Source organism: Gopherus evgoodei, chromosome 3, assembly GCF_007399415.2.
Source record: "Gopherus evgoodei ecotype Sinaloan lineage chromosome 3, rGopEvg1_v1.p, whole genome shotgun sequence".
Lineage (NCBI taxonomy): Eukaryota > Metazoa > Chordata > Testudines > Testudinidae > Gopherus > Gopherus evgoodei.
In genome coordinates, this window is record NC_044324.1 from 105,854,444 (window position 1) to 105,878,102 (window position 23,659).

The 23,659-nt window shown below is 43.0% G+C and overlaps 1 protein-coding gene across 1 annotated transcript in view; it reads left to right on the forward strand.

Annotated features, from left to right (window-relative positions):
• Window positions 1-2,241: 2,241 nt before the first annotated feature.
• LOC115648524 (golgin subfamily A member 6-like protein 1) overlaps window positions 2,242-23,659 on the forward strand; it is a 46,882-nt gene continuing 25,464 nt past the window's right edge. Inside the window, exons 1-4 of the mRNA XM_030556224.1 lie at window positions 2,242-2,390; window positions 9,340-9,430; window positions 9,631-9,709; window positions 14,632-14,746. Coding sequence (XP_030412084.1) covers window positions 9,342-9,430; window positions 9,631-9,709; window positions 14,632-14,746 — 283 coding nt within the window. The 5' untranslated portion in view covers window positions 2,242-2,390; window positions 9,340-9,341. The remainder of the gene's footprint in view (window positions 2,391-9,339; window positions 9,431-9,630; window positions 9,710-14,631; window positions 14,747-23,659) is intronic.

The following is a 23,659-nucleotide window of genomic DNA, read 5'->3' on the forward strand; positions in this document are numbered from 1 at the left end:
TCTGAGGGTGATCATGAATCACAAATTGAGTAGGAGTCAAGACTGTGATGTAGTTACAGTAAAGGCTAATATCATTCTATGATGTCTTAACAAGAGTGTCGTACGTAAGACATCGCATGCTAGATAGGAAGTTTCCTAAGGCAGGAGAGGATGAGGAGAGGCATGGGTTCTAAACCCTGCCCCTCTCACAGAGTTTAAGTCTGGGCTGCAGGGAGGTTCCTAGCTGTATTAATGACTCACAACCAGGAACCCCTCTCTTCACATCTGGCAGCATTGGTATTTAAACTGTTGCTTGGGAGAATGAGAGAGGCAGATGTCTGCGTCACTCCACACAAAATGGCTGAAGGATGTGGTGCTGTCCATCTTACAACTGTTTGCTCAGTGATTAGAGCACTCAGTTGGGATGTGGGAAACCCCCATTCAAATCTATTTTCCCCTCTACTGAGGAGGGAACTAAATGTGGGATTTCCCACATCCTCGGTGAGTTCTCTAACCATGGGGCTCAAAGTTATAAGGTGAGCAGTAGCACCACCTTGTCTGGGCAGATTTTGAATGAGACGACCTCCCGTAGGCAGCCTCAGACTATAGGTACTGGATCAGGCCCCGCATGCAATTTAGGTATTTGCTTGCCTATCTTCCCTGGTTCCTTGCTCTGGGTCTTAGGCAGGAAGTAGGCATCCACAGGCCAAGAGTGTTCATGAGTAAAAACGTCAATGTCTACGGAATTTTTATTCCTGAAAATGTAGGTGCCATAAGGGCCTTCATTTCGTCTACCAGCCATCAGCTGTTCTGTCCTGCTTCCTGTAGTGGGCGCTGCTGTAACAATAGCCCTGCTTCCTGCCTCTGTGCTTCCTTGACTTTTGGGTGCATAACTCCTGATTTTTTTAATTCTTGTTTGCCAATCGTGTAGCTGTGTATTGGTTGAGTAAAAATTACAGTAGAAATTTGCCTTTCAAAAAGATTTAATACAAGATAACAGTGTCCCTAGGATCAGATTTCTAAAGATATTTAGGTCACTAGTGAGATTTTTCAGAAGCAGCTGGGTGTTTTCAACCTTTAAAAATCTGGCCTTCATTGAATATTTGGGAAAAGCATTCTACACAAGTGGTAAAATGCCCTCAAGTGCTGGGTACAGATGCAAAATCAGTTGCCAAGGGCCAACGATAGATCAAAGGAAACCAAAGAAGTTTTGGCACCAACCCAAGAACTCAGGCAGCCTTGAAGTCATATAAGCCTAAAGAACTGACTTGTGTTATATCTAAAAAAGAAAATGAATAATTTAGGAATAAAAATTATAGATTAAAAAATCATAAAGAGGAAATGTTACTAGAAATGCTGCAGCTGTGATTGCTGAAGCTACTATCAACTATTAATATTTTCATTGATTAAAATGTAAATTAGTGACATCCACCTGCACAAAGATAATGAAGGTAAATGATGCAGTGCTAAAACTAATAAAACATTTTAAAAAGTAAATAATTTAAAGGAGTGAAACTATACTTAGTGGAGAAATACAAGTGTGTGCTTCAGGCAACCACCATCCCCTAAGGGAAATGTGTATACCACTCAGAAGTTTTAGGTAGACATTAACGGGTAAGGGAATCTTAACAACACTAAAAAATCGTATATGACAATTCTAGTGTTTTAGAGGTAGGTATAGAAAATATTTCCCTGACTCCAGTCTCCCGGAGCAGCTCAATACTCCTTTCAGAGGGAGAAGTGTAGCCTTCTCTGGGCACTGGGCCGCACCTGGCCCTTTCAGAACACAGCTCTGGGGCGCGGCAGGTGCTGAGCTGTATCCTCCAGCGGGGGAGCACCGCTGCCGCCCGCACCCTGTCTTTGCACCCCTGCAGCTAGCTCACCGAGTGGGTGGGTTAGCGCCCATCCCGGGTACGCCCTCTCCAGGCTTTCCCCTCGGCCACTGGCGGCAGCGCGTCTCCTTCTTCTTAACCTGTCGCCCCCGGCCCCTTTCCGGCCCCTCCTTCGTGCACTCGGTTTGCCCCTGCACTGATGCTGCCGCCTTCCCCCGCCACCTGTGCCCAGCGGGCAGCGCCTTCAGCTGTCACCGAGCAAGCCCAGCTCGCGGGGCCGCGCCGGGGACCTCACAGCGGCCGGTTCCGCACGTGCGGGACACAACCAGCCCGGCCCGTTGGCCCCGCCTTGCGCGGGGGGCGGGACCCCACAGACCGGCGGCGGCAGCGCGTGGCCGCACCCCCGGGCAACGGTCTGTGGACGGCTGGCTCTATAGGCCGGGCTGGTTACCCTGGCAACCAACAGCGCGTGCGGCGGCGCCTTCAGCTCGTCTAGTGCCGCCCAAACTCTCTCCCCCTCCCCTATCGCCGTCGGCCGTGGTGCCCCCCCCCCCCGTGAAGGGACCTGCCGCGGGCGAGGTGAGGCAGAGCGCGTGACCCGGCTCCGGCTGGCCGCAGGCGCGTGGGCGCTTCCCATCGTTAGCAGCTCCCGCCGTGACGTCAGCGCTGGCGGGGGGAGCCGGGCTCTTGGGTGCGGGTCTCTGACCCCGGCGCGCTGGGGGCCTGGGCGGGAGGCGCGGAGCCCAGACGGCGCCAGCGCTGCCCTGAGCCTCCCTGGGAGACGCCACGGGTGGGCTCTGGGAACCGGCCTCGGGGGCCTGGCGCCGCGGGCGGGAGGGGGCTGAGGCTGCTGCCGCTGCCGGAGGGGAGACGGTCGGGCCGAGGAGTCACAGCCGAACGCAGGGAAACCCCGCCTGAGCCTGAAGTGAACCAGTCTCTGTTTTCTAGAGACTGGGAGTGGGATGAATCTGTCAATCGTCGGTTCATTTCCTCTCAAGCACCTGGAATAGTCACTCTTGGAAGTCAGGGTACTGGGCTAGATGGACCATTGGTCTGCCCCAATATAACTGTACTTGTAAAAAAAATTAATACAGAAACTCCCCAAGCTAATGACCTTTTGGTGATAGTGATGGTGTGAGATAATGACCTCAGCAAATAATGCCTTTTAAAAATCTTATATATTTATTTAAGATTCACAGTCACAAATCTAGCATTCTGGAGTGAAGTCAATGCTCTGGCCACTATTGTTGTCAATGCTCTGGCCGCTGTTGTTTGTTGTGCTACCGTTCACTCGACCCCTCTGTCCCCAGTGGCCTTGCACTGTCACCTTCTGCTGCCACCTGCCACTGTGGCTTCCGTAAGTTGGTCTCCCAAGTTTCCACCCAGCTCTCAGTGATTTCAGCTCTCCGTTGGGGAGCCTCACAGTGAGTGCAGGCTGGGCTTTCTCTTCCACAGAAACACTGTCCTAAAGCAGGTCTAAGCACTTAAACCTGATTATCAGGGATTCCAGCTCTAGTGGTCACTTACCAAACAAAAGACACTCTATGGAGCCTAATCAGCTCTGTCTCTCAACGGGATAGAGGGACCGGTCAAATAGTGCCTGTGACTCTTAGACAAAGCCCATACCATCAAGCAAAACACTTGTGCCCCACTCTCTCTCTTCACTAGGATTTGGCATCCAAACCTCCTGCTTAGTTGAGCATGACCAGTGCTTAATTTGTAATGAAAGAGGCGCTGGGGCTCAAGCAAGTTTGTTACTTTCATAACTGATGTGATGAGCCCAGAGGTCCTAGGGCTATGAATGGCCGAGCCTGGAGGTGTTGCAGCTCACCCTGGCAAGCCCTCGCACAAATTAAGCACTGAGGGAGACCCCCCCCCCACCCCGTTCAGTCAGGCTATGTACAGTTCTGCTGCCCTTTACTCATACAATAAGGATAACAACATTTCATGACCCCCACATTTAATACTTAAGTGATTTGTAACCCAGCACCAGCCAAAACTGATCATTTGGGTAGCACAGCTATGTCTGCTGGATACCTAGGCAGAGTAGGTGTGTTCATGTAAATACAGTCTGGTCCTAAAGCCTTTCCACCCATCCCTGGCTCATCACTAGGTGTCAGGGGTCAGCTCATTCAGACCTTGCTTATAAATAATCATTTGAAGTTATTAAGTAGGCCAATATAGTTGAAACAAATGTGCTGACTTTGACATAAAGAACAGCTGTATGAGGAAGCCACTCTTTGTTCATACTTTTCAAACCATTATGCTTTCTCAGGTACAAGTATTTTCTCATATACTGTATATGCTTTTAAAGAATGTATTAATGTTTCAATTTCAATTCAAATTTCCAATCAATGACTAAGTTTCCAACACTGCATATAACTGGAGGAGGGTGTTGGGGAAATTCAGGGGGTGGGGGTCTAGGGAATTCACTGCTTGCTTCAGGTTTTTGGGGTTTGCTTGGGTTTTTTTCCAAACAGAAAAGCAAGGGAAGGGAATCTTACACTTTCTGCTATACAGTGGCTTTATTTTTATTTATTAAACATCATTTTAAAAAAGTTGGCTTCATCTTAATTTCATCTGGCTTTTATGAGGTGAGGCACCAGCCTGAGCTAGTAATAAACTAACCAGGTGGCAACCCTTTGCCAAACTAAACAAGCATTAATTCAGTACAGCTTTCCAATAAAGACTTCAGCTGTTTTGTATTTTCAAATAAATCTGCTGTTGCCTTTCCCTCAAATTCCTTAATAACCTTTACAAGTACCTAATACTACAGCCTTGGTTACTTTGCTTCTGAAAATCACATTTCATAGAAGGTAGGTAAGCTGTACCATTTTTTAAACGCTTACTTACTACTTCATTCTGAATTGACTCATAAAATTCAGCTGTTTCATGAGCTGTTTAGCAATTCTAGAATTTATAAATGATCTTTTAACATTTGTATAATCTAACAATGCCATCTATTCTTTAGCTATAACAGAAAGGTAAAAGGTATAGAGTTCTAAAAAACTGATTTCCTTTTGTCACAAAATAGTCTTTCTAGGTTGAAATAATTCTGTCATTACGATCTTGCACTATAAGGACTCAATCCTCATGTTTTTAGAACTGAAAACTTATGCTGGATTTCACATATCCCCTGTGTAATGTATATCACAGTCAAGGGTACTGGAACAATTTGTATAGTGTGGGTGCTGAGAGCCATTGAACGAAAATGTAAATACTGTCTATAATGGAAACCATACTTCAAGCCAGAAGGTGCATCAGCACCTTCAGCACCACTAGTTCTAGCACTTATGGTCATAGTGCAAGATTAAGGCATATCAGGCCATGTGTCAGTATGGGGTGCATCCAAGAATTACAGTATGCAATCTTCATTTGCACGAGGACTGTACTAGGATAGAGACCCCATATCCACTGTTACCAAATGTATCCTTAAACTGAGTCTTAGAAATACTTCTTCATACTAACACCCATTGATCTCTTGAGACCAGATTGCTAAAGATGAAATTTTATGCCTAGCCTATTAGCTTATATGAGTAGGATAAGCAGAATATTGCACGAAAAGTTTCTTCATTAAAAATTATTTTGCTGTTCTCTTGTAGCTAAAGCAATCTCGCATTATGATGTGAAACAACTATGTTGAAGTAATTTGGCCAAGGTATTCTTATTTCATGATATCATACTTTGGTACCTTTTTTCTTTAATTAATATTTTAATAATAAAACCAGCACTACTTCATCCCTTGGAGCCATGGCAGATGTGCTTTACAATGTATTACTCCTGAAAAAAAATCTACACCAAAAAAATAAAAGTTCAGTGAACATTATTTCAAAATTCTGCAAATTTTATTTCTGAAATAAAAGTGGAGGCTCCAGCATGGCACTGGGGAGCACAGGCCACTGGTTGCACAAAGTGGAAGATCACTGTGCAGCTTGCCCATGGGACACGGACTCAGTGGTGAGACTGCATCCAGCCCTGACACAGCGCAAGGACCGGGCCTGCCCCCGAAACACCCATAGCCCTACCCCTTCATGCCAGGTGCACTAGGTGTGGGCAGGAGGACTCAGCAAGGCAGGATCTAAGGGTGGAGGGACTTAGTGTGGGTGGATCCAGATGTGGGTTGAGAGGGTTCTGTGTGGGACAATCTGGATGTGGGCAGCTCAGTGGGGGATCTGTATGTGTGTGGATCTCGATACACAGGGGCTTGCTGGGGGGTTCTGGGTGCAACAGTAATGGGACACTGCAGGGGGGTCTAGGTGAAGGTGGTTGAGACTCAGCAGGGTGGGGTGTGGGTGTGTGGAATATAGAGCTTGCCAGGGGGGTCTAGGTGTGGGTGCTTGTCAGGGTGGTCCAGGTGCAGTGGGGCTTATTGGGGGGTTCTGAGTGCAGGGGTATGAGGCTTGGTGGGAAGGTCTGGGTATGAGGGTATCTGGATGCATGGGGGTTGGGCAGATAGGGGAACAGATCCCTGTACAGGGATCCCTCCCCCTGCAGCTGAGGAGCGATGGCGCAAGAAGTGGCGGGGTGGGGGGTAGGGGGGGCTTGCAGAGCTTTCTGAAGCTGGGGTAGAAATCGGGGGGTGGGTCTGAGCCAGCCCTGGATGCTGTGCAGGGGAAGAGGAAGTCGTGTCTTCCTTAGCGCAGCCAGGACTAGCAGCTGAGGCTGGCACAGGGCAGGAGCCATCAGCCAGGTCTTCCCCAGTCCCGCCCCTGCCCCACAGTGATTTACCTCTCTGCCAGTTGCCCTGGGCACCTGAAACATACTGCTGACGAGGGTCGCATGACTGCTTTTGTGGCTTCCCTTTGCTTCCCCATCAGAGTCATTTTTCTGCAGGGAAACAAAGAAATCTATAGGAGACATAAATTCTGCACATGCGCAGTGGTGCAGCGTTCTCCCAGGAGTAAATGTTTGGAATCATTAAAAACAGTGGGAACATAAGAATTGTCATTTAGATCGGAGCCATGGTCCATCTCTTCTAGTATCGTGTATCTAACAGTGTCCAGCACCCAATGCTTCAGTAGAAGGTGCAACAAACCCTGCGATAGACAGGTATGGGGTAATCTGTCCCCCCACCCCCAAAGGTCTCATCTTAATCCCTAATACAAATTAGTTTAAAACCTGAAGCATGAGGTTTTATATCCTTTCTAAAATGTTTGTTAGCATTTAGTATGTAACTGGATAATCTTGTTGTCAGTATAAATGTCCAGTAATTTTTTTATTCTTGCAAAGTTTGTGTTCACTGTGACATTATAGGGCAAGGGGTTCCACAGTCTAATTATACATAGTTTGGAGAAGTGTTTCTTTTTATCAGTTTTGAATTTGCCATTTTTAATGTCATTGAAAATAAGATTCTGTTGCATGGTTCCTGAATCTATTTATACTGATAGGCATTGCACTATAGAAATGGTTAAAAATGGGGAAAAAAAGCATTTAATCATTTCCAGCTGACCACAGGTGGCTAAATGTGAATCCAACAAAAGGCACCTGTGAGTTTTTAGTATAATTGCATATTCAGTTGTACACACCTAAATTGTTTGATCTGAATGCTAGAAATTGAACATTGTATTAAATCTGATAAACATAAGCGCATATTTTGTATGAAGAAATGCACTTTCAAATACATGTATACCTCTTTATTTTCTTCCTGTTTTGGAGATAGATACCTTGTGAGCATTTATTATTAGTAAAAACAATGTATATAATAATGTATGTTTATATGGTGCTTTTACAAACAGAATAAGATGTGGTCCAAGACCCAGTGGTCTTAGCCTTTAGGTAGGCAAGATGGATGGACAACTAAATATGGCATAGCATTTCAGCTAAGGGAGGATATGGGGAGAAGTAAGAAAGCATTCCTTGATGTATGTGTGTTTTATGGAGGCATACGACAGAGTGACTGAGAAATGCAAACTGAGAGGAGACTTGCTTTCTTAGAAAGCAGTATGAAAGAAAGGAGAAGGAGAAAGGATTGGAAGGAACATAGAAGTAATTTGGAGGTTGGATAAAAAGAGCAGAATTATAGGTACGGCGTGAAATTTATAGAAGTGCCTTTAAAGAGAGGACAAGGAATTTTGGGATGGGGGGATTGTTTGTTTTTAGGATGAAACAAGAATTAATGAAAGGATTGAAATAGGTTGCAAGTGCTTTGGAGAATAGGATTAAAATTCAAAATGATCTGAATAAACTGGACAAATGGGGGTAAATACGATGAAATTCAATAAGGACAAATGCAAAGTGCTTAACTTGGGATGGTAAAATCACATACAAAATGGGAAATGACTGGCTAGGAAGGAGTAGGCTGGGGGTCATAGTGGATCACAAGCTAGATATGTCAACAGTGTAACACTGGGGTTTTGTATTTTTTTTTTTTTAAAGCAAAAATCATTGTGGGATGTATTAACAGGATTGTTATAAGCAAGACACAAGGAGTAATTCTTCTGCTCTACTCTGTGCTGATAAGGCCTCAACTGGAATAGTGTGTCCAGTTTTGTGTGTCACATTTCAGAAAAGATGTGGACAAATTGGAAAAAATCTAGAAGAGAGCAATAAAAATGAATAAAGGTCTAGAAAACGACCTGTGAGGAAAGATTGAAAAAATTGGGTTTGTTTAGTCTGGAGAAGAGAAGGCTGAGGGGGGCAAGATAACAGTTTTCAGGTATATATGATGTTACAAGGAGGAAGGAGAAAAAATTGTTCTTGTTAACTTCTGAGGATAGAACAAGAAGCAATGGTCTTAAACTGCAGCAAGGGAGGTTTGGATTGGACATTAGGGGAAAAAATCCTAACTGTCCGGGTAGTTAAACACCAGAATAAATTGCCAAGGGAGGTTTTGGAATCACCGTTGTTGGGGTTTTTTAAGAGCAGGTTAGACAAAACCTTGTCTGTCAGGAATAGTGTAGATAATGCTTAATCCTGCCTTGAATGTAGTGGATCGGACCAGAAGACCTTTTGAGGTCCTACCAATCTTCTAATTCGAGGGCAGAAGAGTGGTGAAAAGGTCAGCTCATTGGGAAAATAATTTAACTAGTAGCAGATTTGAAAAGGATGAAAGGAAGAGAGCCCTTTTCATTGGCACCTTTTGTAGGGAGCATACACTCATATGTTAAATACCGACTGTTAGGAGATGTGAGCATCTTTAACCTCAGCTTCATTAATTGTTGAGAAGCAGAATCTCATAATTCTGTCTGCATTGTTTATAAGTTTTACAAATTAGGCATAAATTCTTCAGAAAAAAACAGTTTTTGGTCTTTGGGTAAACTTGTATAAGGTTTTTCCTGATATTTGAATTGGAAGTCATCTTGTTCTTAGCATTGATATTACTACATAGCCGTTGTAACTGAATCTCCTTTAGGAAAGCGTGCATTACAGTGTATTGCACACCACTATCATCAGTAAGTGTGAAAATATACTAGGATGAGTAGAAGATATAGGTTTAATAGAGACATAGGGAGAATATATTATGAATACAATAATATTTTGTTGCTTGATAATTACAATGTACATATAGTTTTGAATTAATCTTTTCTAGCAATGGAGAATACAACTTCAAGTATAGAATCTGAATACATCAAGAACCTCCAGCAACAAATCTACTTCCTTGAACTGGAAGCCAATTTTCTATATCCTTCAGTATACCTTGCTAAAAAATGAGATAAATATACCGTACTCAAGAAAAACTTATCTTGGAAATACAGTAAGATCACACAAGCTGAGTAAAACATTTTAACTGTTTAGTGTTATTTTGATTAAAGAAAAACTTTTTCAGCACTTTATGTAATTAATTTAAATTCACTTTTTGATCTTAACTTTCCATTATTACGCGTGAACAGACGAAAAAAGCCACTGGTCTTCAACCCCGCATTACCTCTGAAACGGAACACTTGCTTCAAAAGCTACAGGTACATTTTTCCAGTTATACAACTTTATTTTCATGTGAATAACTCTGTGTTCCATTCTGTTTCTATCAAGTACTGTAGCTTTTTTGCACTTTGGGTTTTTTTTGTCTTTTGGGTTTTTTTTTGTAAATAAAGTGAATTATTGTGTCAACTTTAAATAGCATCAAAGAATGAGTTAAAATAGTTTCAGCTACTGCACATGTTCCAAGTCCTCCTGCCTAGTGTTATGATTTTACAATCAATTAAAAAAATTCCTTACTCCTGTTGTCGAATGAAAGACAGCAAAATGGGAAACTGAATGAATAAGACGCATTCTACAACAACATATCACATAATTAGTTGGACTGCTCATGAGCTAAAATTAAGCATGTGTATAAAGGTTTGAAGCCTGACTACAAAAATGCTGTCAAATGTATAAACAGGAAAAAAATACAATAAATACTTTCTCAAATACATTTAATTATAGTAAATGTAAGTATTACTTGTAACAACAATAAAGAATTTCAGTGGTGTGGTTTTTTTTGTTTTTTTTTAAGTTGACTGTGTCCTTTAAAAAAGTTTGTTGCCTAAACTGGCCATATCTACCTATATACAGCCCTGGTCTTACAAGGAGAACAAAGCTAAAGTTAACCAAGGTCTTGTCTATATGGGGAAGTTGACCGCCATAGCTATAATGGAATAATTATTCTGCTATAGCTATTGTAAATATAACTTTTTCATGGGTATACTCTGTTTAGGAGAAAAAGCGACTTTATTCCAGAATAGTTACGCCACAATAGATTACTAATCTAGAATTCAGTGTCCACACGGGGAGCTATATTGGCATAATAATATATATAATATTATTATAGCAGAATAAAAAAAGTCTTGGTGCAGAAAGGAGCCATGCACCACCTAAATCCATGTACTAATCTAAGTGAGGGAATACATTTAGTGAGCAAAACAGATCATTTTTGAAGAAAAGCTTCAGTATATTTCTGTGTAAATAAATATGGAAAAAGCATTTTTGTTCTCTTAGCTTATGTCAGCAAAAGGAGGTATTTTGTCTCCTAGGGCTTCACAACTTTGCTAAGTCTGTCATGTTCATGCATAAATCTTTTACTGATAGCCCACCATGACAGAAAAAGGAAATGATCAAGTGGGTTAAAGGAGTTGACATTTGATTGTGTGTTGGTGGGTTACATCATGTTTAAGTAATTTTGTATGACATTCTATGACATTCTGGTTTGTTATCATGCTCTTAGTGAATCTGTAGAGGAGTTAACAAGTAAAGGAACAGCACATCAGATATAGGTTATAAGTCAAATGAAGGAATTTGACTGAATAAGGATATTGTGTTCTTTGCTTATGAATTGGAAAGTAAAATCACTAGTAAAGACATAAGCTACAGAGTTCAGTTCAGAAGTATATTGAAGTGGGACCTCCATGGGTCTGCAATGGGAGCTGGAGTGAATGCTAAGCACTTTTGAAAACCTGACCACCTATTTAGGAGCCTGATTTTAGGCTTCCTTTTGTTTTTTGTTTTTTAAACGCTAGCCTAAAACCACATTTTAAAAGAGGTGAAGTCTTCTAATGCCTTATAAATTTACATCCTTTTCAAGATTTTCCCAGAACTGTGGACCATAAAGGTTCATCAGTGGTGTATTTGAAGTTGATTTTAGCTATATTATGTCCCTTGTTGTACATCAGCTGCAAGGTCTTTGGGGCTGGGAGTGTCTCTGGTTTTGTACCTTGTGCATCACCAAGCATGTTGGTAATAAATAATAAAATATGTATACATGATATAAGATATGTCAGTTTCTTTAAAACAGGTCATACTGGCTCAGGGGCCTTCTGCATATGTTTTGCTATCGAAGGTCTTTCCACTTTTTTTGCTTTAGGGCCTACCAAAACTTGAAGCCCCATGTCATAGCCATAATCAAAAAAGAAAATAATCTCCCTAAATTCTCATGTCATATTTCATCTTAGAGTAGACATTTTCTGGGAAATTTTGGGGGAAAAAATCAGAAAAGGCGTTAAGGCAGTGATGGGCAAACTTTTTGGCCCAAGGGCCACTTCGGGGTTGCACAACTGTATGGAGGGCTGGGTAGGGAAGGCTGTGCCTTCCCAAATAGGGGACAGCGGTGAGGCTATCTGCTCCCTCCCACTTCATGCCCTCTGACTGCCCCCCTTAGAACTCCCAACCCCATTCAACTCCCATTGCTCCTTGTCCCCTGACCGCCCCCTTCCAGGACTCCCGCGCCCTATCCAACCCCCCTGTCTCCTGAATGCTGCACCCCCTATCCACACCCCCGCCCCCTGTCAGCTCCGCCCCCCTCCGGGACTCCCACTCCCTATCCATCTGCACTCGGCTCCTCGTCCTCTGACAACCCCCTCCCGAGACCCCCCCGCTCCTAATTGCCCTCCAGGATCCCATCCCTTTATGCAGCCCTCCCTGTCCTCTGACTGCCCTCCCGACCCGTATTCACATCCCTGCCCCTGACAGGTCCCCCAGGACTCCCACTCCCAACCCTCCCTGTTCCTCATCCCTTGACCGCCCCTCCCCCAGAACCTCCACCCCATCCAACCTCTCCCTCCTCCCTGAGTGCCTCCCAGGACCCCCTGCTCCCTTACCCAACCCCCCTGCTCCCCGCCCCCTTACCAGCAGCAGGAGCTCGCAGCCACGACACCCGGCCAGAGCCAACACCAGCTGCGCTTGCCATGCTACCCAGCGGGAGCGGTGGGCCAGAGTGTGGCCTGCGCTGCAGTGTGGCTGCAGGAGAAGGGGAATACAAGAACTAGGGGTCACCAAATGAAATGAATAGGTAGCAGGTTTAAAACAAATTAAAGGAAGTTCTTCTTCACACAGTGCACAGTCAACTTGTGGAACTCCTTACCTGAGGAGGTTGTGAAGGCTGGGACTAAAACAGTGTTTAAAAGGGAACTGGATAAATTCATGGTGGCTAAGTCCATAAATGGCTATTAGCCAGGAAGGGTAAAGAATGGTGTCCTTAGCCTCTGTTCATCAGAGGATGGAGATGGATGGCAGGAGAGAGATCACTTGATCATTGCCTGTTAGCTTCACTCCCTCTGGGGCACCTGGCATTGGCCACTGTCAGTAGACAGATACTGGGCTAGATGGACCTTTGGTCTGACCCGGTACGGCCGTTCTTATGTTCTTATGGGAATAGCGGGGGAGGGGTCGGGGACTAGGCTCTCTGTCGGGGAGCTCAGGGGCTGGGCAGGACGGTCCCGCGGGCCGGATGTGGGCTGTGGGCCGTAGTTTGCTCACATCTGAGTTAAGGTGTGTTTGAAAAATTTCTCCGCTGTAGACTATTTGAAAATGTTCCTAACTTTTTCTTTTCTCATCGTAATACTAATATGTACTGGACCTGCTGAGAAAAAGCGCCTTTTTGTGTATTGGGGATGCTGGTTTGTGGTGCAATTATAAAGATATACAATGAAGGCATCAGTAATTACTTCATAAAGATGCATTGAGACCTCTCAAAGAAGTCAAAGCCAGACAAAAATCCTTCGAATGTGACATGGTAACTTCAGAGGATTGTCACATTTTCCACGTAATAATTTTAGTTAAATATTTGATTTTGGCAGGGTAAATTTTAAAATATTTCCTCTTCTTTTTTAAATTTTGCTTTGTTTTTCTTGCATTTGTTAGGGTTCCTCCAACTGTTCAACTAGTTCAGTATTTCCCATATATTCCAAACTTCACACCCATATGTGTTTTGATAACATCCCAGACCCAGGCATTTTAAAAATTAAACACGAACTGTTATTCCACTTATTCAGAATAAAAGCACTGAACTATGCCAAGATTAGCCAAAGGGACTGGTCAGATCTAAGAGTTGCTTCCTTTTTCTGGTGCTGCCAGCCCGACACTCAGAATTGCCAGCCATACTCAATGCATGCTCCTGGTCAGTAGGAAGCCATTTACGCAGTCAAAGGGTTGGAGGTAGACGTTGAGGGAAGGAAGACAGAGTGAGTGGGCCTTCAATGAGAAGGGGGGGTTGCAGCAAGTAGGGTGTTCTGTTAGAAAGAGGATCGTGTGCAGTGGTGGGGGCCTAGAGTGGCTGAATTCCATGTTTCTGTGCCAAGGTGTTGGCTCCTCATTAAGGAGCCAAGGCAACAGTGCCATCCAGAGCCCTTGATGTGCTGATGCCTCATCACAAAGGCACTGGGCTTCTCCCTTCCTGAATCAGGCCCTCATAGCTCTGGCTGTGATAAAGACCATGTCCCTTATGGTCTCCCATTTGAATCTATTCCTTAGCAGGAGAGTTACAGTCTAAATCTTCCACTCTGAGAAGCCTTCATTGCCTTGCTCATGCTCATATAGTGTATGGAAAAAGATTATTTTCTTTTTAAAGAAATTTTAATTTTAAGTCATGGTGAATCACAAAGTTTTTAACATGGAAGGAAAAACATATGCTGTTTGGTTGTTTACATTGTAAGCAATTGGCTGTTTCTCCAGTATTTTTTAAACTGATCTCTTAAGATGTTATGTTTAAAAATAGTGTTGTTTTTTTTTAAAAAAAAAAAAACTATTGAAACTGGTAAATGGAGATCTATGTTTAATGTTAAGGCTTATTCATTTAAATAGTTAAAACTGCTTAAATTGAAACAATATTATTGCAAGCACTATAGCAAATGAAACCACCATTTTACATTCATAATTCAAAATTTTAACATGTCTGAACTTAACTGCGTTCAGTGTGAGTATAATAGACATTTGAAACAGATGGTTGGAATGCTGACACTGTAAATATGCAATTTGTATCTGAATGCATTTATCTGTGTTTAGTTTCTTTTTAAATTTTTATTGATTTGAATTGAGATGCAGCCGACCAGAATAAATGAGCATTTGACACTTGTGGAAATATTTAGTAATAATTAAACATACTTTCACCACAAAAATATTTATTTTTTTACAGGAATTACAGTCCCAAGCTGATGGCCTTCATTTGGAACTCAAGCGAAAGGAAGCCAGTTTAAATATGCTGAAAACAGATAGAGAACGAATTAATAACCAGATCAATATTGCAGCTGGTAATTGTTTTTCAGGAATCAAATGTCAACATCTGAATGTGTTTAGTGTTTGTTTTTTGTTTGTTTGTTTTTTTTTAATACCTTGAGTGGCACAAACTGCAGAGTTTCAGGTTCCAGAAAAGCAGCCGAAGTTCTGTGACTGTGGCACTAGTGTGGACAACGGGTGAGTCCTTTCCTGTGGTAGAAATGGATCAATCGAGAGTTGGTGCCAATCCCTCGCTCTTTACAGGCACTCTGTATCCTGGTTGTCTAGTTCCTTTTTGTCTCTCAGTGAATAATTAGAGAGAGAAGATATGTGAGGTAATATATTTTATTGGACCAACTTCTGTTGGTGAGAGAGACAAGCCTTTGTGCTACACAAACTCCTTCTTCACGTCTGGAAAAGGTACTCAGAGTGTCACAGCTAAATATAAGATTGATTAGATGGTTTAGCATAAGTAGTTAGTACATATTCTGAGGGTGGAGGTGAAGTGGCCTTTTAACACACCTGTAGTCACAGGACAAAAAGGAGGCTTAGTGGTTGTGACTGGGGTCCCCATGGGGGCCAGCTGAGGTCGCTCAATTAGGGTGAACTGCAAAGAATGGGGCAGACAAATCCCAAAGCTGATGGATGTGTCAGTACTTAGAAGCTGTTTAGTTTTGGCTTTGTAAATCTGTTATACCTTACTGGTTACTGAGAAACCAACAACACAGTTCCCTTAAAGTAACCCAGGCTCAGGTCTCCATCCAGGTACCAAATCAAATATTATGAAGATTTCTGAAAATCTTATTTCATCATATAAAAGAAAAGGTACTACTAATCCTAGAAGATCGGACATATTACCTCCCTGGTTAATGAATATTCCAGATCTTATCCAAATACACGCTACAGCCAATTCTTATTAACTAAACTAAAATTTATTAAAAAAGAAAAGAGAGAGAATATGGTTAAAAGATCAATATACATACAGACATGAGTTCAGTTCTTAAGGTTTAGATACATAACAGAGATGGTGAGCTTTGTAGTTGCGAAGAGTTCTTTTACAATTTAGTCCATAGGTTGTAGTCTAATGTTCAATATCATATTCAGAGAGTACCAGCATAACCGGGATCTCAATCTGGTGACTCAAACTTCCCCTGATGAAGCTGAGGTACAAAGGACTGGGATCCTAGGATCTTTACACAATTTCAGGCCTTTGACAAGTTGGAGTCCCTTGGCGAACAATAGACCCTCATTTCCTAAGTATCATCATTAATCATTCACACAAATTAACATAAGGCAATTTCTCTGTTAGAATCATAGAACATCAGGGTTGGAAGGGACCTCAGGAGGTCATCTAGTCCAACCCTCTGCGCAAAGCAGGACCTAATCCCTAACTAAATCATCCCAGCCAGGGCTTTGTCAAGCCTGACATTAAAAACATCTAAAGAAGGAGATACCACCACCTCCCTAGGTAACCCATTCCAGTGCTTCACTACCCTCCTAGTGAAAAAGTTTCCTAATATCCAACCTAAATCTCCCCCACTGTAACTTGAGACCATTAATCCTTGTTCTATCATCTGGTACTGCTGAGAACAGTCTAGATCCATCCTCTTTGGAACCCCCTTTCAAGTAATTGAAAGCAGCTATCAAATTCTTCTCTTGTGCAGACTAAATAATCTCAGTTCCCTCAGCCTCTCCTCATAAATCACATGCTCCAGCCCCCTAATCATTTTTGTTGCCTTCCGCTCGACTCTTGCCAATTTTTCCATGTCCTTCTTGTAGCGTTGGTCCCAAAACTGGACACAGTACTCCAGATGAGGCCTCACCAGTGCTGAATAGAGGGGAATGATCACGTCCCTCAATCTGCTAGCAATGCTCTACTTATACAGCCCAAAATGCCGTTAGCCTTCTTGGCAACAAGGGCACACTGTTGACTCATATCCAGCTTCTCACCCAGTGTAACCCTTAGGTCCTTTTCTGCGGAACTGCTGACTAGCCACTTGGTCGCTAGTCTGTAGCAGTGCAGGGGATTCTTCCTTCCTAAGTGCAGGACTCTGCACTTGCCCTTATTGAACCTCATCAGATTTCTTTTGGCTCAATCCTCTAATTTGCCTAGGTCTCTCTGTATCCTATCCCTACGCTCCAGTGTCCTATCGCTACGCTCCAGTGTATCTGCCGCTCCTCCCAGTTCAGTGTCATCTGCAAACTTGCTGAGGGTGCAGTCCACGCCATCCTCCAGATCATTAATGAAGATAGTGAATGAAACCGACCCCAGGATCAGCCCTTGGGGCACTCCGCTTGATACTGGCTGCCAACTAGATATGAAGCCATAGATCACTACCCATTGAGCCCAACGATCTATCCACCTTACAGTCCATTAGTTCAGCCCATACTTCTTTAACTTGCTGGCAAGAATACTGTGGGAGACCGTATCAAAAGTTTTACTAAAGTCAAGGTATATCACGTCCACCCTTTCCCCATATCCACAGAGCCAGTTATCTCATCACAGAAGGCAGTCAGGTTGGCCAGGCATGACTTGCCCTTGGTGAATCCATATTGACTGTTCCTTATTGCCTTCCTCTCCTCCAAGTGCTTCAGAATGGATTCCTTGAGGACCTGCTGCATGATTTTTCCAGGGACTGAAGTGAGACTGACCAGTCTGTAGTTCCCTGGATTCTCCTTCTTCCCTTTTTCAAAGATGGGCACTATATTTGCCTTTTCCAATCGTCCAGGACCTCCCCCAGTCACCAGGAGTTTTCAAAGATAATTGCCAATGGCTCTGCAATCACATCAGGCAACTCCCTCAGTACCATGTTCTGCCTGTGCTGCCTTCTATGGTTCACTTTGTTCTGCCTGGGCTGTCTCTTATGGTTCTTTGAAACTGTGAACTAAAGATCATTTCTCAGTGTGAAGCATTTGTCAGCTTATTCAATGGGAGTGTTTTTGTAGCTGTGATGATCCCAGGATATTTGAAAGACAAGGTAGATGAGGTAATATTTTTTTTATTGGACCAACTTCTTTTGGTGACAGAGACAAGCTTTTGAGCTATACAGAGCTCTTCTTTGGGTCCATTGACTGGGCTGAGTGGGAAAGACTACTGGAAGTGCCAGGCCTGGATAGAGGAGCTGATACCTGTGGCCCACTAAGCTATTAGGAGGAGGCATTGACAGCTGTATCTTCTGGTCAGGAAAGCCATAAAACCTGACATTTCCAGTGTAGTAGAGAGTAACTTTCTCCCAGAGAAGTGGAGCCTGAGAAAATCATGGTCTTAATAAAGACACTGGATTTATGGCTTATTACAACAATCTATAACCCACTGTGTCACATGGACAGAAAGGGTTAAACATCCTGCAGAATAAATGACTGAAATTCAACCCTTAAAGACATATGGAGAGATAATGTTTGTGTTTTTGTGTATTTACATATATATGAGTAGCGGTCAACAATGTAATCAACAGATAATTCAGAGATCAAAAGAACATCCTAGTATTTAAATGAATTGTAAGCATGGGATATCTCTGTATTCATCTCTTTGAAATGCATAGCAAATCATCTGTGAATGGTGGAAAAACAGACAGTTGCCTTATATTAATTCATGTAGCTAAGTACAGGTGATAGTCTGCTTGCCAGGAGCTAGGATTCACAATGTGACGGAGAGACTCATCAAGACCTCTGATCACTACCCCTTCCTGCTCTACACATGGGCGCTAATAATTCTGCCAAGAATGACCTTGAGCATATCACTGCAGACTACATGGCTCTCGGAAGAAGAATAATGGAGTTTGGGTGCAAGTGGTGTTCTCGTCCGTCCTCCCTGTGGAAGGAAAAGACCTGGGTAGAGACCGTCAAATCGTGGAACTCAACGAATGGCTACACAGGTGGTGTCCGAGAGAAGGCTTTGGATTCTTTGACCATGGGATGGTGTTCCAAGAAGGAGTGCTAGGCAGAGATGGGCTGCACCTGATGAAGAGAGGGAGGAGCATCTTCACAAGCAGGCTGGCTAACCTTGTGAGGAGGGCTTTAAACTAGCTTCACCAGGGGAAGAAGACCAAAGCCATGAGGTTAAGTGGGATACCAAGAGGAAGCAGGAGAGCACAAGGACTCCTGCCTCATACTGAGAAAGCAGGATGATCAGCAAGTTATCTTAAGTGCCTATACACAAATTCAAGAAGCTTGGAAGCAGAGAGAACTGGAAGTCCTGGCACAGTCAAGGAATTATGATGTGATTGGAATAACAGAGACTTGGTGGATGTCATGGATGGATATAAACTGTTCAGGAAGGACAGGCAGGGCAGAAAAGGTGGGGAAGTTGCATTGTATGTAAGATAGCAGTATGACTGCTCAGAGTTCCGGTATGAAACTGTAGAAAAACCTGAGAGTCTCTGGATTAAGTTTAGAAGTGTAAGCCACAAGGGTGGTGTCGTGGTGGGAATCTACTATAGACCACCAGACCAGGGGGATGAGGTAGATGAGGTTTTCTTCAGGCAACTAACAGAAGTTACTTGATCACAGGGCCTTGTTCTCATGGGGGACTTCAATCACCCTGATATCTGCTGGGAGAGCAATACAGAGGTGAACAGACAATCCGGGAAGTTTTTGGAAAGTGTAGGGGACTATTTCCTGGTGCAAGTGCTGGAGGAACCAACTAGGGACAGAGCTCTTCTCGACCTATTGCTCACAAACAGGGAAGAATTAGTAGGGGAAGCAAAAGTGGATGGGAACCTGGGAGTCAGTGACCATGAGATAGGAAGAAAGGAAAGCAGCAGAATACGGACCCTAGATTTCAGAAAAGCAGACTGTAACTCCCTCAAGTGGGTTGGTGAATTTCAAGCAAGTTTAATCTGTCTGTCAGATGGCTGGTACATCTGAAATGTCCAGCCAGGCAGTGGCTCTGTGGTTTCCCTGTCCAGCCATCCGCCAAGACTGGGTGACCTCTCTGCCTTTCAAAGCTCCCTCACTAAATCCAGATATAGGCAGGAGGCTCAAGACAGTGAAAAGGCAGAAATAGTAGGAGATTATCTCTATGATTTTTACTACAAGCTACTCCTTCCCCCCCCCCCCTTTCCCCTCTGAGGGAGAAGCAGAAATTCAGCTCACAGGGCAAGACTTAAGGCCTTTGAGACATACATCTTTGATCCCTTCCTGGTTCATCTGGGGATGAACTTTTTTGTGTATATATATGGGGTATATAAACTCTATTAAAATTACATATAAAGTACAGTATAGTAACTCAGCACTGCTCAAAACTAGACATAAGACTAGAATCGATTGGCTACCTTGCTGATAGGGGAACCTCTCTAGTATAATTCACTGTCTTTAGTTAGGTCTCTTAGCCATAAAAGAAATTTTGAGACTTTAATTTCGACCTGCAACAGTCCCAAACACTGGGAGGAAGGGACAGGTAGGGCTGTTGTTTGTTTTTTGGTTTATGTTTTCAACCCTGGCTGCTTAAAGGAATGATGAGTCCAAATGCAAAAAAGATAAGCAGTGTCCCTAGGCCAATGGTGTTAATTCTTAATGGTAATGTGATTGATTAGCTGTCTGTGAAGGATTTTAGACATGAAAAGGTAGTATATAATTATGAAGGTTACTGGGTTTGCACATGAACATTTGTAAATATTGCAGAAACCATACAGGTTAATGTCACTTTTCTGTGCATGGTCAATAGAGTATAATTTTAATTTTCTATACTATATATATGAAGTATTTAAATGGGTCCTGTATCTCAAGTGTTCCAAGAATATTGTTGTTGAACAATTTCTTTCATGTAATAATCAAGAGGGCAATCAAATAAAATAGATACAGTATGCAATTTACTGCTCACTAAGATGTTTAAAGGATTTACCTTTAGTTTTTCTTTTAGTGAATATGTATATGTTTTGCACAACAGATGTGAATACTGCAGTTTTAATGCATCCTTAGTTGCATCCAACTCTAGTCATATGAACAAGGAAGAAAGATGATCATAGAGATGTAAAGAAAAAAGTGGGTTGGTAAATTTCAAGCAAGTTTAACCTATAAATATCTGTTATATTAAACTATAACTCTATATGTTTTTTCCATAGAACCATGGAGGTTCACATGCAACTTAAACAGCATTGCAAAATGTGATTTATTTTTTAAAGGCTTTTTTAAAAATATATTTGGCACCATCAAGTGGTAACATTGTGTATTGCCACTTCAAATCAACAGCTTTTTTTTGTGGTTTACCACAACCAAAATTGTGGTAAGCAGGGAAAAAGCCAGATCAAACCTCATAGTTAGGGCCCTACCAAATTCATGGCTATGAAAAACATGTCACAGACCGTGAAATCTGGTATCCTCCTGTGAAATCTGGTCTTTTGTGTGCTTTTACCCTATACAGTAATATACAGATTTCATAGAGGAGACTGGTGTTTCTCAAATGGAGAGTCCTGACCCAAAAGGAAGTTGCGGGGGGGTCACAAGGTTATTTTAAGGGGGTTGTGGTATTGCCACTGGGCAGCTGGAGAGCAGCAGCTGTTGGCCAGGTGCCCAGCTGTGCAGGCAGCAGCGTAGAAGGGTGGCAATACCATACCATGCCATTCTTACTTCTTGCACTGCTGCTGGCAGCAGCTCTGTCTTCAGAGTTGGAGTCTCGGCCAGCAGCTACCGCTCTCCAGCCGCCCAGCTCTGAAGGCAGGGCCACTGCCAGCAGCAGTGCAGAAGTAAGGGTAGCAGTAACACAACCACCCCTACAGTAACCTTGTGATCCTCCCTCAAGTCCTTTTTGGGTCAGGACCCCTACAATTACAACACCGTGGAATTTCAGATTTAAATAGCATAAATGAAATTTATGATTTTTTTTAAATACTATGACTGTGAAATTAACTAAAATGGACCATGAATTTGGTAGGGCCCTACTCATAGTAATATGCAACATAACTATAGATACATGGAGGCTGTTTTGTTTTGTTTTGTTCAGCTGTATTTTCTTATTAAATCAAACAGAAAAATTGCGTGATGTAAAATGTACCATATATACTCGTTCATTAGCCCGTTCGTTTATAGGCCGACATCTCCCAAAATGGATAGGTAAAAATAGCAAAAACTGTATGACCCTTTCATAAGCTGACCCTATATTTCAGGGGTTGGAAAACTTTGGCTCCCGGCCTGTCAGGGTAAGCCATTGGCGGATTGGGACATTTTGTTTACCTGGAGCATTCACAGGCACAGAGCCCCTCAGCTCCCAGTTGCCACAGTTTGCCATTCCCAGCCAATGGGAGCTGCAGGAAGTGGCCCTATAATTCTCTACCCCTAAGACTCAATTCACTCTGCTGAATCATTTCATACACCCCCTCAAAAGGAAGACAGAGGGTACTAAAAGAGGGACCTTGATCTGTGAAGACTTTAGGTATCCCCTTTTCTTAAGGGGATACCTAAACCTAATTTTCCCCCATACTAATTTCCCCCTACTGTTACTCACGCCTTCTTGTCAACTGTTTGAAATGAGCCACTCTCATTACCACTAAAAAAGTTATTTTTCCTCCCTTGATATCCTACTGTTAATTGAATTGTCTCGTTAGACTGACCTCATACTTGGTAAGGCAACTCCATCTTTTCATGTATTTATGCCTGCTCCTGTATTTTCTGCTCCACGCATCTGATGAAATGGGATCTAGCCCATGAAAGCTTATGTCCAAATAAATTTGTTAGTCTCTAAGGTGCCACAAGGACTCCTCATTGTTTTTGCCTTTTCTTAAGGTCCACTATCCAAATTCCAGATCTGTTTTACTTCTGGTAGCTGGCCATTTTGGTCTCTTATCTGCACTGAACACGGTGTACAAGTTCCAACAAGTTAAGCAATCACACAAAGTACTGATATTAAATTCTAAGCCCTATTTCTATTTAATCTAACTGTGCTGTTCTTGATGCTGTGAGGAAAGTGAAAAATCCACCATGTGTCTGACAGTTTGGCTCAAATGGAAACCCCAAAACAGGTGATCAGTAAAAACCACAGTATCCTAACAGACAGCAGGGTAGAGAAGCTAAAATTGGAATAGGAGTTTCCAAAAATGGTAAAACGGTTGGCCAGGGTTTAAATTAATGAGAAGGGAGAGGAGGAAGCTGATCAGCTCCCATCTCCTTCTGGCTGTCAATGGGAAGCAGAGAGCTCATGAGGCAGGAGTGTCTACCCCTGTGTTCCTCCAGTAAGCACTCCCCCCACCACCACCTTTTTTTTTTATAGAGTTTCCCCCCTTTCTGCAGCTTCAATTGAGTTTTCCACCTGTGGATGATATTCTTCCTCTCCCCAGGCCATGGGCTGTTCTAGCTGTTCAGCCTTGAGAATAAAGCAGAACCTGTGGCCTTATCACTTGAGGATACTGTGACCCTGCCCCACCTGTTCTCTGGGCCCAGTTAGCTTCTGAACACCTTAGCTACATGCTGTAATTGAGCCAGATCTTTCAAACTATTCGTAACGTGTCTGAATTGCAATAGTGTCCTGAATGTGGTAGGCACTGTAGACACACTTATGAAGATGCATTGTCCCTGCCTCAAAGACCTTATGTTCTAAAAAGACAAAATAAATATATTGAAAAGTGGGAGAAAGGGAAACATTATACACTTTTTCCTATTGTTTTATTTTATTAAACTTATAACTAATTCCCAAGTGCCTCTGGTCATTATTAGTTTGTAATTCTTATACATGTTGTTACATGCATTTAATATCCCCTTCTTCTCTTTGAACAAGAAAATAAATAGCTCCTCTACAGGTCATCTAGTCCAGTCCCCTGCACTGAGGCAGAACTAAGTATTAACTAGACCAGGGGTCCTCAACACGGTGCCCACGGGCACCTCTAAATGCACCCGCGTCTTGGCTGGCAGTCTAGCATCCACCAAAATGCCGCCGAATTTCTGCGGCATTTCAGCGGTGACGCCTCTCGATGATGTCACTTGTCAGCGGCAAGTGACATTGTTGAGAGGCGTCGCCA